At 40.8% G+C, this 15,097-nt stretch overlaps 1 protein-coding gene across 2 annotated transcripts; it reads left to right on the top strand.

Annotated features, from left to right (window-relative positions):
* The first annotated feature begins 275 nt into the window (after nt 1-275).
* zgc:123010 (uncharacterized protein LOC641500 homolog) lies at nt 276-12,045 on the top strand. 2 transcript variants are annotated; one of them, XM_058652156.1, is made up of 16 exons: nt 276-680; nt 4,482-4,564; nt 4,665-4,745; nt 4,832-4,888; nt 4,984-5,175; nt 5,285-5,398; nt 6,771-6,816; nt 6,980-7,070; nt 7,832-7,973; nt 8,086-8,190; nt 8,360-8,453; nt 8,588-8,621; nt 8,826-8,903; nt 9,029-9,131; nt 9,217-9,338; nt 9,729-12,045. In XM_058652156.1, the coding sequence occupies exons 1-16, from the start codon at nt 623-625 to the stop codon at nt 9,862-9,864; spliced, it is 1,536 nt and encodes a 511-aa protein (XP_058508139.1). In that variant the 5' UTR covers nt 276-622; the 3' UTR covers nt 9,865-12,045. The 2 variants fall into 2 exon arrangements, with proteins under 2 accessions (XP_058508139.1, XP_058508140.1); XM_058652157.1 differs by lacking the exon at nt 276-680 and adding an exon at nt 2,645-2,894.
* Nucleotides 12,046-15,097: the final 3,052 nt, after the last annotated feature.

The following is a 15,097-nucleotide window of genomic DNA, read 5'->3' on the forward strand; positions in this document are numbered from 1 at the left end:
CCTTTATTAACATAATATATTTGCTTATGAAAACTGTTGGTTATCCATTAGGTTCTGTTTGACCATTACCTGTTTCTGTATAATCCCATAAATGTAGGCTAACAATGCTATGTTATGCTGTCTTCCAACTTTAGAACTCAGAAATACAAAAAAAAAACCTGGTCGTCCATGTACAAAGGTAATTAGATATTAGGCTGCAACTTTGAAGACTTTGAAGACCCTATAACAAATATTCTCCTGTGTCATTTACAGTATTTCCTCTATTCACTACAGCTTTAATGCGAACATGTTAAACTGGTTGACAGATTGTAGGATTGATATAGGTTAAAGAGTGCTATCATGATAATTATTCTTAATTAACTCTTTCTTAATTCTTATTAATTTACGATTGGTTTGTGTCGTCGCCTGCTGGCCCGTTCAATATTAGGGTGTACTGTGCCTTTAAGACGCCGCTGCTCAGGGTGGACCAGTCGTCGGTGTTTGACGCTCAGGAAGTGGACTAAACCACCACAGATTCCCGCAGATTCGATATCGACTATCCCGAATTGTGACAAACGTGTCCAATCTGCCGCAAAACATTGTTCACAACGTTTTTGTGTGATACTTGGGACGATAATGCTGGATGGTGACGCTCATGAAGTTCACCAGGGACATATGCAGGCTCTTGGGACTCGGGAGCGGTAAGAAACGTTCCACTTTTACAAAAGAGAGGAGAAAAAAAAGGAAAAAAACTTTCTAAACTTTCAGTGTCGCTTTTTAATGTGCTTCGTGGTGGACAGTGGAACGCGTGTGTCAGCAGATACTGCCTAGCACTTGGCTGATTTAACAGGTAGTTTGTGGGCGGCTAGTTCGCCGTGGAGTTCTCACACATAAAAGTGCTCGGGTGAAAAAAAAGAAAAACTACAATGAAAGTTCCCCTCTCTTCTTGCCAGTTACACCCTGACTTGCCTTGCACCACGTCCAAGATTTCACATTTCGTGCCATCGAGTTGTTCTAACAACAAGCTCAAGTTAAATATAACTAACACACGTGTGTCTCATTTGGGAGATTTATGCTCAAAAGGTTTGGGGGGTTTTTTTAAAAGAAAGAAAGAAAGAAAAATGATTTCCCTGCGACATGTTGGTATGATAACTAAACCTCACAGCACTGAAGAGCAGATAATGCTGAGAGGTACACGTAGAGTTATAAGAGCAGTAACTGTGCAAACACACTGTTCTTCTTCATGTGTTTATGTGGTTAGTTTACTGTACAGCTGCTGTGCCAATTGTTCAGGTAATTGTCAATTGGTAATTGGGTAATAACACATAACTACCAATTATTTGACATTTGAATTTTATGTTTGAGTAGATTCCCTTTAATATAAAATAAAGGTTAGAGCATCTTAAAGGTCCACTGTGGAAGAATTAGTGGCATCTAGTGGTGAAAGTAAACTGTCTACTTACTATTTTTGAGTGTTGAGCGTTGTCATCCATGTTTTGCACGATCACGGTTCACAACTTGATGGCATTTAACAAGGTAATCTTGTTTCAAATCAATAACACGGTACATTCTGAATTAATGATTGACTTAAAAAGATGTATCACAAATGAAAACACAATTCAGTTAAATATTTAACCCAGCCCAACCTTTTGATATCTGACTTATTCCACTATACACTTCTAAAACTACTTGACTCGACTCATGCTTTTTTTTTTAGTACCTGCTCTAGTGAGATTCCAAGCAAGCTGAGCTGATACTAAAATGTGTTGTCAACAGACTGCTGGTCACTGATTGGTCAAAGAGTGTCTCACTGACATGAGTCATGACTCATGAGCGAGACGCCAGACACCGGAATCAAACCAAACAATGCCGAACTGTAGATCAGTTAAAAAGACTTAAAAATCCTGAAAACGTGTGTTAATCTCCAACATTTAGCAAAGGACATTTCTAAAATCTCAATATTTAACATAAGAGTCTGATGTATTTAGTGACAGCCCTGCCGAAAGCCAACGATTGTGAGTGAATCACAACCCATTCAGCCGTATTTAAGTTCAGTGACCGGGTCAGTCTGTGCTCCAGTCAAGCAGAAAGTACTGAACTAAAGAGGCCTTTTAATATTTAGCTTTTACATTATTATTATTATTATTATTATTATTATTATTATTATTGTTATTATTTACTTGAATGTGCATTTCAGGGCAGATGTATAATGCAGATTGGAGAAACAGGCCAGAGAGTTGCAACATGTCGCAACTGTTGTATCAGACCACAAAAACAAAACAAAAACTAAGTCAGCATCATATTAGTCATCAGCTGCCCCAGTTTCAAAAGATCAGCATTGGCGATCGGAAAATAATCTGTCAACCTCTAGTTTTTTTGTGTCATGGAGCCGCACTCTTTGTTGTTGTAACTGGACTGAGCCTGTTAACAGTTTTTGATTTATCAACACCTGTTAGTTTTAAACCAGTGACATGATGATGTAGTGATTTCATGACAAAGTTATGCTCTCTCTCCCTCACGCTAAATACCGCTGTGTCGAGGAACTAAATAAATAGGCTGGAGAAGCTGATTTCCTGTTTAAAGCTCCAGTCAGTGATGATATGCAGTTATTTTGCATTCCTGTGGAAAGAGCTCACCTTTCAGCTCGGCACTGATCTAGACAATCTCCTCGACGGAGGGAAACAGAGAGCCTATTGTTGCACCTGTCCACCGGCCTTGGATAATTTATTTGTTAAGACATTCCGTTATGGTAACAAGTTGACTAAGAGGCTGATTCTGCTAATGGGATAGCGGTGCTGGTTGTTTCATGACATTTGTGTAGCGAGCCGGATAAAGACTGCTTCCAATGTGCTAACTATGTTTAGACACAACAACTCTATTCAATGGTAGAGAGAGTCAATAGAGGCAAAAGAAAGGTAGGTAACTTGTGTTGCTTTCTCTAGTCACGTAACTCATACGGTCATCTTCTAATCATTTCACTGCATTTGTTAGTACTGTCGAAAATGTTGTATAGAAGAGATAAGTGCAGCTAGCTGTCATGAAGCATAGGCTGAATCACCACCGGTACTATTTCTTATGGGTCTAAAGAATCACAGCCTGAGTCACTGACCAATTTTAACAATGTCACTACAGCAGAGTATATTTCTGACCAATTGGAAATCTAATATCACATCGAATCCTGCATTGTTCAGTGATATGCTGCCTTTTGTCTTGCAGTTTTTTTAAATCAGCAACTGTCTATGGGTCTGATCAGTGTCCTCCAACACACACACACACACACACTCCCATCCAGAGCAGTGGTTGATTTCATTGATTTCAATGTTTTTCTGTTTTGTTTCAACTGAGCTTCTAAGAAAAGATACAGTGTTCTCAAACAGCAGTACCTGACTCAGCTGTGTGTGTGTTGCACATTTGGATTAACCATCTACCAAGGTTAAAAGAAAACAGTGAATCATTGTCATTGAGCAGTTTTCTACTCAAAACTTGCTGAATGTCAAGTGTAGTTTAACTTCTGTTTTGATCCTGGGTCATTGTGGTTGGACTTGCATGTACAATGAGGAACAAGGATCGGGTCTATATGCCATCCACATGACCCAAGAGTTTTTCTTGTTGTGCGGGTAAAGACACTTGCATGACTGCATACCCGAAGATATATAATTACATGTCCCACAGGAAACTGTTGCGAAACTCATTACTGCTGAGGTTAATTAACCTAAGCTGATTATACAACTCTGTCTTCTCTACTGGGGATACTTGCTCTTAATTTAGTGTGTGAGGCTGGTAGCAGGTAAAATCTTTATGTGAAAATCAAATGGTAATGTTATCCTTCTCATATTTGATAAGCATCAAGCATTATGCACATTGCCCAACCGTGGGTTGAGTACATCATTTTAATTTAATAGCCAAGCATATTGCATAATTGCCCGGGGCAGTAATTACAATTCATTAATACCAATTAATATCACAGTATAATTTTCTTCAATATCAATGACAAAATTGAGACAATGCCCATTAATATAATATTTAAGCCTTGCAGCAGCACACATGATAGACACATGTACTGACTTTAGTTTAAATGTTTCCACGTCGGCTGAGTGGTCCATGTGTATATACTAAATCTCACGTTACAGAAACAAGAGAGTACTACCAACTGGTCTGGATAGTGTTGTGCTAAAGGGAACATCACACAAATGGGCGTATGACGAAATGTACATCATGCGGACATATGTGCAGAGTATGATCCAGCTTTTGTTTCCTGCTCACCTTTCCCTCGCGAGACTGGGTCTTTAATCTTCTTACATTTATTGTGAGAATTATCAACGTCAACTAATTTGAAAAAAGTTGTCGTTCTTATCTTGCTACACACGGCCATCTGATGAAGAAGAGAGTGTGCAAAAAGAACGACTCGCTGTACAGACATTAAGACATGCTGTATCAAAAGTCAGGGTTGTATCCAAAAAAAAAAAAGGTCAAATTGTGATGTGTTGTGCATTTCCCAACAGGCCCCCCTGTCCAGCAGCAGGAAGAGCAGATGGACTTTGGTGCCGCAACCCCTGAACCAAAAGATGATGCCATTTTGTCACAGGTACTGGAATGGTGTCAGTCTGACAGGGCAATGTCAGCACTGCAAGAGTGAAGGTACAATGTGCAACTTACTAAACTCTGCAAGTGTCTGTGTGTTTTAGGATGCATTAAATGGAGAGGAGGATTTGAGTGAGGAGGAGAAGGTCAAAGGGAAGGCGGAGCGACGAAAAGCCAAGAGGAAGGTCTGCAAATAAAGCCCCGTAAGGATCTCTATTTATTCAACGTTTTAATAAGTTTATTTCATTACGTTTGCCGACGTCTGTTTCAGCGCCATCGAAAACGTAAGAAACAAGAGCAGTTGAAGCAAAGTGAGAACGCCGAACAGGTGAGTCACATTCTAACATTCCGAGTATGCTCTCAATGTTCGCCTTTTTCGCAGTGAAAACTTCAATATTTACATTATACACTCGGACACATTAGGATGATGAGGACGAAGACGGAGGTGCTGAGTCCGAGCTGGATGAAAGCGAGTCAGAAGCAGAGGTTGGTGCAGAAGAGGAGAAACCAAGAGCACAAAAAGAGGAGAGAAGTGATGCGAAAGCGTCTGCTTCTGTTACGGCTCCACCTGGAATTAGAGGACATCAGAAAAACAATTCTAAAGCCGCAGAGGAGGTTGGTGCTATGTTTGACTCCTCTGTTGCTGTCATTTTAGTCCTTGCTTTCTATAGCCTTGCATATATTAACAACTGTGAGGTTTATGTCTTCTTCTCCAATGCTGCAGGAGCCTGAATGGGATGTGAGCAGCGCCTTCTTTGCTAATGCTGCTAGCCATATCAAACCCAAAGGATCAGGTCGCAAGTCCAAAGAAAACAAGGAGAACGAGGCCAAGAGAGAGGTAAATGGAGGCTAATATGTAATGTACGATGGGTAGGTACAGCAAGAACTCTTATTTTGAGTACCGCGATATTTCCTGGTGGCCTGCTGTGAACTTTCAGCTTGAACAGCAATGACATGACGAGCAGGAAGAAGGTAATTATTACCACATTCCGTGTTCAGAGAGCTACTTCACATTTATGCATGTGCGTACAAGCCTCCGGTTCAGTTCAATGCATGCATACTCGATTCAAGCAGCAGCAGCAAGTTGTCTTTAGGAAACCCCCCTTATTTGTGTTTCCTTGTATTCTTTGAGTACCGATGTGTGGGTACTGGTGGACTTCCTCCTGTAACCTCAAGCAGGTTTCCATGGTTACGGGTTTCTCGGTTTTACCTTTTGAACCACAAAAAATAAAAGAGCTTGCCACCAACACGCACAGGAGCCTGCTGTCTGTGTGTAGATTGGTCCACAGGGTCTAACGGTGGCCAACATGTGTAAGGGCAAATGGCGACTGTCGACTGCGAGGTACGACCCGGCTGAACTCACTGAAATGCAGTGTCAACACACTGTTGCTGCAGTGGCACCGCTACGGCCGGTTCCATTTATCCACTTAGAATTGGCCTGTGATAATGATCCATCAGTATAAGATCATCCATAGTTGTGCATGAGTTTTGTTTCCAGTCAATCAAACAAAGCTTACCAGAAAACTACTGCCCTTCATGTATGTCATGTACTATTATTACACTCTACATTTAGTTTTTGTCACTATATATATAGTGACAAAAACTAAATGTAGAGTGTAATAATAGTACATGACATACATGACACACACATGTATGTGTATGTATATATGTGTATATATATATATGTGTGTGTGTGTGTGTGTGTGTGTGTGTGTGTGTGTGTGTGTGTGTATATATATATATATATATACATATATACATACACATATATATATATATATATATGTGTGTATGTGTATATGTATATATATATGTATATATGTGTATATATATATGTGTATATATATATATATATATATATATATATACTGATGTGAGGTTGAGCTGAGATGAGTCAAGTTACTGGCCTGAATTATTGCTTCAGTCTGAAAGACTGAAAGCAGTGCTTTCCTCTGGCAGTTCTAAAGTCTTGTGTGTGTGTGTGTGTGTGTGTGTGTATAAGTGGACTTTAGTCTTCTCTATGTAAGCTGGAGACCTACCATATATATCAGCTGTATGATGAAGCTTAAACTTTGCTCACTGGTGCAGAAGCACAACACTCCCCTAGCTGCTGTCTCAATCCCCGCAGTCTAAAAGTAATGTATGTTCATCCATATGCATTCCCTTGTCAGTAGTAAATGTTTTTTTATGCGTGTTTTCTTGTCTTACAGACAAACGGAACTGACACCATTACCAAGAAAAGCACATCACTGACAGGCAAGGAATGATTTCGCAATAACTCTTAAAGAGTTGAGGGGAAATTATTGATTACACGTTCCTTTGAGTAAACATACCACAGTGTGCAGCGCTGTGTTCAGCTAAGCTTCTGCGCTCGGCAGAGGAAAAAAATTCACAAGCTTGTTTTCTCTCTGTCCTGCAGAAAAAGGCATAAAACTGGTGCAGGAGGGGCAGTACACACAAGCAGCCACTATGTTTACAGAAGCCATCAAATGTGATCCAAAGGATTACAGGTACAGCATCTGTGGTTATGTCACGAGTCGGTAAATACAAAGGACGCAGACGTTTTGAACACATTGATCATTCACACTGGCTAAGAAACAGTTAAATCCTGGGTTTAAACCGTTTTTTTGACCAGTGGTAATGGGTTAAATCGGCGTTCAGTGCCGTGTCAAATGACTCTGCAATGAACGCTGATTCTCATGAGGTTCAGCACTAATTGCCATTAGTGGGAAAGGAAGTGAATATGCTAATTTCTTCATCATCTGCTCCATTTGTGGCAGTGATGCCAATTCCAGGACCATGCTAAAACACATTCACGTTCTGGCTGTCAGCATAGCCTTTGGCATTCATGTTTTTAGCACATCCGTCTCCTCTTAGTCCTCATATTTTTATTTCAACGCACTTTACTTAAGCACCTTTTAAGTCATTCACTCTCCGCTGACAGAGGGATCAAAGTAAAAGATACAACAAAGGTGCGGCTCGTTCAGTTTCCAACGCATACGCGATATCACATTTCATGCAGGGTTGAAAAATACCGTAGGGCAGACTGAGCAATTGTAGTTTAATTGAGGCTTAAGTAATGCTTTTGTCAACCAGCACTGGTTTTGTCAGATGACAACTTGATTCAGTGACTCAACATAACTATTAATCCGTCTCCAAAACAACGGAGAGAATAGCATAGCGTTCGTTAGCGGTGTCTTGCTACTGTGGAGTCATTACAACAATAACAGACCTCATCATTTGAAACACATTTCTTTTGCATGTCCTGTAGGTTCTTTGGTAATCGGTCCTATTGCTATTACTGCTTGGAGCAATACCCTCAAGCCCTGGCAGACGCGGAGCGTGCCATTCAGCTGGCCCAAGACTGGCCGAAAGGACACTTCCGCAAGGGCAGCGCTCTCATGGGCATGAAGGTGGGTACGGGCTTCTGTGTTCGTGTAGTAGGAAAGAAATATTTGCTGAATTCCTTTGTGGTGAGATTAGCTTGTATTATTAACTCGTCTGTGTGTGTGTGTGTTTTTGTAGCGGTACAGTGAGGCAGAGAAGGCTATGGAGCAAGTGCTAAAACTGGACAAAAACTGTGAGGAGGCCGTCACTGACCTCTTTAACTGCAAAGTGCTGCAGTTAATGGTAAGTACATCCATTTTCTACCACTTTATCCTCCACACGAGGGTCGTGGGGGAATTAAATGACATTTGTAGCTATGAACCCACACACATTTCTAATGAATACATCTTTACTTTAAACTTCATTCTTTTTGATTTAAATAGCTATTGATTTCTCTCTATAACTTCCCCAGGAGCTTGGTTTTGAAGAAATTCAAAGTGTCCAACTGTTGGATAAATATTCCACTGTACAGGCAGTTCAGGCAGCTTGTGTGGACGCTGCCAGGGGTGAGAACATTTTATTTTTTTTAAGGCCTAAATACTCTCTCCAATACCACAGGCCAGTCATGTATACAATAGTCTATATGCTAAAATCATGTCGTTTTTGTCTACATTCTACTGATAATACTCTTGTTTTCTAGCTGGGAGCCAAGATCCATCAGTTGTGCAACCAGGGTAAGTTTGTGTATTGATTCAAAGCGAGGGACCAGAGGGGTCAGTGGCCTCTCTTGTGGCTAAAATTGATTTTTGTTCATCTTGGTTTATTTATCCTCTGCTCTTATAGTTTGTCTTTATATTGTTGTTCTTGTAGAAGTATGAAAGTTTTTATCTATGTGGACTGCTATTCTCACGCCACTGTTCTCGTTCTCCTTCACGCAGAAGCCCGTGTCCATCGCTGTGGGTCGGAAATGTGACGACAGAGCTAACTGAAAAGCATCTTTGGGACCTTTTTAAAATGTAAATATTAATATTTGATATTATATGTTTTGGTAAACGCTGGCTTTTCTACCTCCTGTGGTCAGGAACATGGAATTGAATGATAAGCCAAAGAGGTTAAGTTGTTTGTTTTTTTTACGTTGTAGGTATGGTGATATAGAGAGTATCCGTGTGCTGCATGAGCGATTCTGTGCCTTTGTCAACTTCAAGAATGCAAACATGGCATCTCGAGCTATGGAGAAACTAAATGTGAGCTTCCTCTATATTTGTATTCCCCAATCTGTGTGTCTGCTTTAGCTGTGTGTAACACTGACCTTCTTTCTGTCTCCTACAGGGTTATTGTATTGAGAACACGCGCTTAGTGGTGCGCTATCCTGACCGTCGCACACAGAGGGTACTTCCAGTTCCACTCAAGACCTGTATCCCTGTCACACAGCAGGCGGGGGCGGCCGCTGGGTACGAAGCAATTCATCCTCACTGTTAACGCTCCAGCTCACTGAAATTATACACTCACTTTATTAGGTACACGGGACACATCAACAAAGCATGTTTGCCCCAGAAAACTGCTGCTCATTGCTCATTCTCTGTAAACCATAGATGTGGTTAAATGCATTGGCTTAATCCTGAGGAGGAAGTTATCAGGCTTCTGCAGTGCTTGTTGATGAGCTGACCATTTAAATCTGGTGTGTTGGAGCAGGGAATCATGGATTTAGATTTAGAAACACTGGCTTAATATACATCTAGTCAACAGGTATACTTTGTAAAGAGGCTGGTGGGTGTGCAGTGACTGTACCGTTTCTGTGTCTTTCTCAAATCTCTGTGTGCATCCTCTTCTTCTGTGCCCAGACCTCGACGACGCGGGCCCGTAAACGGAGACGAGTGTTACTTTTGGAGAACCACTGGCTGCCATTTTGGGGAGAAATGCCGCTACAAACACATTCCTGAACAGAAAGGCAAAGACCGGAAACCCTGGCAGCCTTGAACTAGGTTTACTCTCTCCGTCTCAGTAGTGTACAGGAAAGTGGGATGTGCCGACTGAGCTAAAGGAGCTGGTACTTACTGGACCAGGTTCTCTGGCCTTCAAATATTAACTGTGGCAGAATGGACCACATTAGTCAAAGGATCAGAGCCAGGCTTGCTAGTCACACATGTACCACAAAGAACTGGGAGTATGAAGGTTTTTTTTTTTGTTCTTTTTATCAGAGAATAGTACAACAAGAACCAGAACGGAGCAACAAAAAGTCTTTTTTTCTGATGAAAACCTTCATATTTGTAGCTCTTCGTGGTACACAGTGACCTTTTTCTGCTTTAAGTGTTTCAAACATCACAGGCTGACAACAGGGGGAGGAAGTGAAAGTGCCTTGGTTCATTCTTGGGAAAAGAGCGATTAATCTGTTATGTAAAGCAAAGGAGTCTTCATGCCAAGGTTCATCAGTCGTGGGCCTTCCTTATTTCCAAATTCCATGACAAAGCAGTGTTCCTCCCTTTCCTATAGTACAATAACTTCACTACTCTGAAGTTGCAGCTGAACCTTCTTTAGTTACTTATCGTCTCTGTGTCAGTACCAGCACACTGTCCACCAGAGCAAAGACGTACTACAAGATATCTACTTATAATTATAGTTCCTCCCATTCGCTGTTCTTTTTTTTTTTTTATTTCAACTAGTAAGCTACAGGGATCAGGAGAGGTGCCTTCGTCATGTGCCTATGTAGCCTTAAGATGATCAATAGTGGGTAATTGTACACAGACTGAACATGAGGGATTGCAGGATTGTATGTTTTAATGCATGGACTAGTTGTACGTATGTCACTTTACTTGGTTACTGGCTACCCTGTTGTTATATGCACACTGCATGTCTGTTATGACGAGTTAGGGGGGGTGAAAACAATCTTGCAAGTTGAGGAAAAAGAAATGGAAACGCCTATTTTCTTTTTTTTCATTGATGCAAAATAGAAAGACGGCAGAATAAATGCTGCCTTCAGAAAGCCTGTAGAGTTACCTTTTTGGTGAGACTCTGTCAAAAAGGCGTTTGTTTGTTTTCTGTGTCAATCACGAGGCAGTCGAGCCAGGATTTTTGGTTTTCTTTTACACGATTGCGTGACATGTCAGATGTGAAGTTCTCCACTGTCGCAGTGAGTCTAAGAAATGCACAAAGTAGCCTTCGATCTTTTTACCTACGCCGTCTCGGCGCCCGGTGCACTGTGTTAACATGACGGTGCTTTGTTTCTATGCAAAAAGAGAAGTGTTGGCCTGATCATGTCATGTCTGTGTCAGACGTTCGCGCGCCCGCCCCCGCCCACCCACCACCACCTCTTTATAGCTGTTCTGTTCTTTTTGTAGGTTGTCGATGCATACGACATTGTCAGTGACAAACTGCAAGACAACAGGACAGCGCTGATCTATCAACGGAACGTTTTAAACCTTTTGAAAAGCAGTATTTATTTATTTTTAAACGTAAGGCCTCCATTTCAGTATTTCATTGAACCAAAGAATGCCTCGACCGATGGCTCTGCACTGAAGACGGCTTCATTCTTTAAAGAGTATCAACACTAGTCCATGAAAACCTATTAGATCGACACCTGGGTTAAATTCACAATACATTCACTTGTAAACTATGCACATTATGCATAGTGAGAGTTATTTATTTTATTTATAACTGACCTCTTTTATTTTACAACATACCTTGGGAGCCAAATTCAGCTTTTAAATTGGGCTTTTTTTGTCTTTTTACGTAATGATGGGTGAAAGGGCAATTATTATTATTATTATTATTATTATTATTAATAATAATAAAAGACCAATAGGTGCAACTAATCATGTGCTGCACTTCTGCATTTCTGTTGCATTACATTCTGTTTTGTGGCTAAAACCTTTTGAACAAGGAATTGGACGCCAAACTTGAAGTCTGTACTACGTAATTTAAATGGTTTCCTATTTGACTGGTGATGGTTGTACAGCATATTTGTGCTTGCTTGGGTTTAATGTCTTTGTGTGTGTGTTTTTTATTCACTTTCAAACTATTACAGAAAATGTATTATTAAACATATGATTTACATATTGATTAACCAGAACACTGCAATCCTGTTAATCCCCTAAATATTTTGTATTGTCGCACTGTAAACAGAGTTTTTATATTTAATAAATGAACCATCTGCACCACCTATTTCTGAGTCCCTTTTTTATATTACTGAGAAAACATGAATCTTCTATCAGTGCGATGGCTTTTCTTCCTGACATCCACAAGGTGGCAGCACTGCACTAGAAAGGTGTTAAATGAAATATGTCAACCACCAGTTTACACAATGTGTAAACACTCGCATTCATCTTTGCTGATCTCCAGGAACCAAGACATTGCCCAAAATTATTCCTCATGCCTAAACCCACAAAGCAGTAAATCAAAGCAGACCAGACCGTGTGTGTGTGTATGTGCGGGTGACACAGCAAACCCTGCTATCATTTAGAGGAGATACTTGTGCGACTACCATTAAAGGCGCATTAAGGATTATTCTGTAACCTCACAAACATGTCTAACATTGCTGAGGACGTATGGGAAAAGCAACCGTTTTGCCATAGATGACATTTTGAATACAGAGCGTCTGTGACCTCATGCCACCTGCGAATACATGCGAGAGGCCACTGCGAGATGCATCAAAATCAACATTTACTCTTTGGAAACGAGCGTGAAACGGCCTCAGTTTTGGCTAAATATAACGAAACGGATGAGAAATCCTGTGTTACAAACTCTCTCGGCCTCCACTGCTATGATTTTGACTATTTTAATTCCCTTTTTGAATTTTAAAACCAAGTTATAATACATTTAAAGTTTCTAATATCTGACACCCATGTGACAATCTACTGATACAGACATGTGGTTCAGTTGTTAACCACGTGTCTGCGGTGAAGCCATAACCAACGATTTAAACAACATAACGCTCTAAGTGTGTAACACACACTCTTATTGGTGCATCCCTAGTTGTAACCCCATTTCATACTATTTCTAACTAAAGTACAGATGGCTCGATCTAACGTGGCTCAACGTCTGTGAAAGTTTCCCTGCACCCTCAGTCCTGTAATCTACACAGCATATCCTCTACCACTTTTTAGACGTAAATTGATCACAACAACATTCAGGACAGCGTGTGACGCCGAATTGTCGTGAACCCTGAAACTGAGGAGGCTAAATGTGAGTCAGACATTATTCATTTGATTATTTACACCTGTGTTTAAATACCTGAGACGCCTAATATTATTTTGAATAGGTAAGCCACTGCTGAATGAATCACAGCCTTGTTTTCATTTAATAAATCATAAAAATGTATCTTTTGGTGTCGTTTGTTGTCGATGTTATCATTCTGTCTCCTGTCTCTGTCATCCTTTCAGATGAAGGACAAGGTGGATAAATAATGTCACATTGTCTCTGTTTCAGGAAGACCATGTAACATTATTTACACACACGTCATCCTTCATCTGAAAACCGTCTCTGTCAAGCAGCACTACACGGCAGCAGCAGCAGCAGCAGCACTACACGGCAGCAGCAGCAGCAGCAGTGCAGGGCAGGAGTAGGTGGGGACGGGAGGCATTTATTCCATCAAACTACTGAATGACCTCATTTTCATTTCACGAGGTCAATGTTGCCATTGCCTCCGTCGGTCTTGACGTAAACAAATCATTTCCTGTGGACAACATGAGACCTAAACACTGTTATACTGAGTAATATGGAGAGTCAAGCTGATCAGGCTTAATCATAAATGAATAATTATCTTTATTTCGGTTACACTCATATAAAAAGTAAACATAAAGCCAGATAATTTTACGAAATTAGGTCAATAACCGAAAAAGGCTGAAGCACGTGGCTTATTTTTTGCCTCTGCTGTACAGTACAAAGAACATGTATTGTTATTATTATTATTATTATTATTATTTGTTATTCTACATTTCAAAACTTGTTTTAGAACTTGTTTTATGGGGGCGGGACTAGATAAGGTTTTGCTTCTCCCACTTTCCCTTTCGGTTATGTGTATTGTGTAAACTACACTACGATGATGTGTGATGAGTGATCTAACTGACATGACCGACATTTTTAGGCCAGTATTATTCCGTGTCATTGCGGGTCTGGCAAAATAATGCGATATTGGCAAGATTAAGTTGCACCAAATTACACGAAACTTGTTTGGGAACTTGTTATAGCCCAAGACGAAGAAAAAAGTCAATCGGGACCACAACCTCAACTCAACGGGAAGTTGGCCATTTTGAATTTGGCGGCGTCCATCTCTGAAGTTTTATTATAGGATGTAAGTTTCATCATCGTGTAAAGTCATCTGACAATGGTTTGAACATAGGTGGCGTTTGTCTTTGGGTCTCAACTCCTCGAACAGTGTGTCCCTATGTGCTCCTATAGCCGCTGTGAAAGTAAAAGCTTTATGGAAGACTGGAGAGACGGCGCGGCAGCATGGGTGAGCGCGAGGAGGTGCTGCCGTTTGAAAAGGCACTTGTTTATTGTTGGAGAGCGTGTATTTATTTCATGCCTCCACAGATTGTGGGTTCAGGGCAGAGCCGTTTCGGTCGGCATAATTAGAGAGAGAGAGAGAGAGAGAGAGGGAGAGAGAGGGAGAGAGAGGGAGGACATTGCCACAGAGAGCTGCTTTGCTCAGATACTCTTTAGTCCTGTGAGGCCTTCAAGTGACTCTCTAACCCAACACACACACACACACACACTGAGATGTTATGTATTGGGACACCTGTCTGGTCTAGTTTGATTAGTCTGATATGCACGAGATATAATGGTATGACGACACACACACACACACACACACAGTAATGATATTTATATTTTTAACCCCTCTTACCTCGCTTCTTTTTCCTTTCCCTGTTGGCCTTGAAGATCCCTCTGATTTGAATCCGCTAATAGGGGGTCTGCGCTTCCTGTTCGGGTTTACCATCCAGGGAGGGACCACCATCTCGCCACCCAGTCGCACCATTACTAGCGCACACAAACATCTCAATTACAGCTTCAAAAGTTTATATACGAGCACACGCACTCATACACACAAATCTGGAGACCACTCCACTTTCGGACCCCGCTGTATAATTTAATTAATGTGTCATTTTTTTTTTAGGAAATCTGCATACAAAGTGTTTTTTATTTGTGTTTTTTTTTTGCGGCGGTGCTTGATGTTTCAGTTCCTACCTCCCGCTGTCATGACTGTAATTTTTCA

The sequence above is a fragment of the Solea solea genome, chromosome 15, assembly GCF_958295425.1.
Source record: "Solea solea chromosome 15, fSolSol10.1, whole genome shotgun sequence".
Taxonomy (NCBI): domain Eukaryota; kingdom Metazoa; phylum Chordata; class Actinopteri; order Pleuronectiformes; family Soleidae; genus Solea; species Solea solea.

What these genes read in the sequence shown, in the direction of transcription:
- zgc:123010 (XM_058652156.1), top strand. Translation starts at nt 623, where the DNA reads ATGGTGACGCTCATGAAGTTCACCAGGGACATATGCAGGCTCTTGGGA. An exon ending in GAAAAGCACATCACTGACAG is followed by an intron (nt 6,817 to 6,979) that starts GCAAGGAATGAT and finishes TCTGTCCTGCAG; the next exon opens with AAAAAGGCATAAAACTGGTG. An exon ending in GAGCTATGGAGAAACTAAAT is followed by an intron (nt 9,132 to 9,216) that starts GTGAGCTTCCTC and finishes TGTCTCCTACAG; the next exon opens with GGTTATTGTATTGAGAACAC.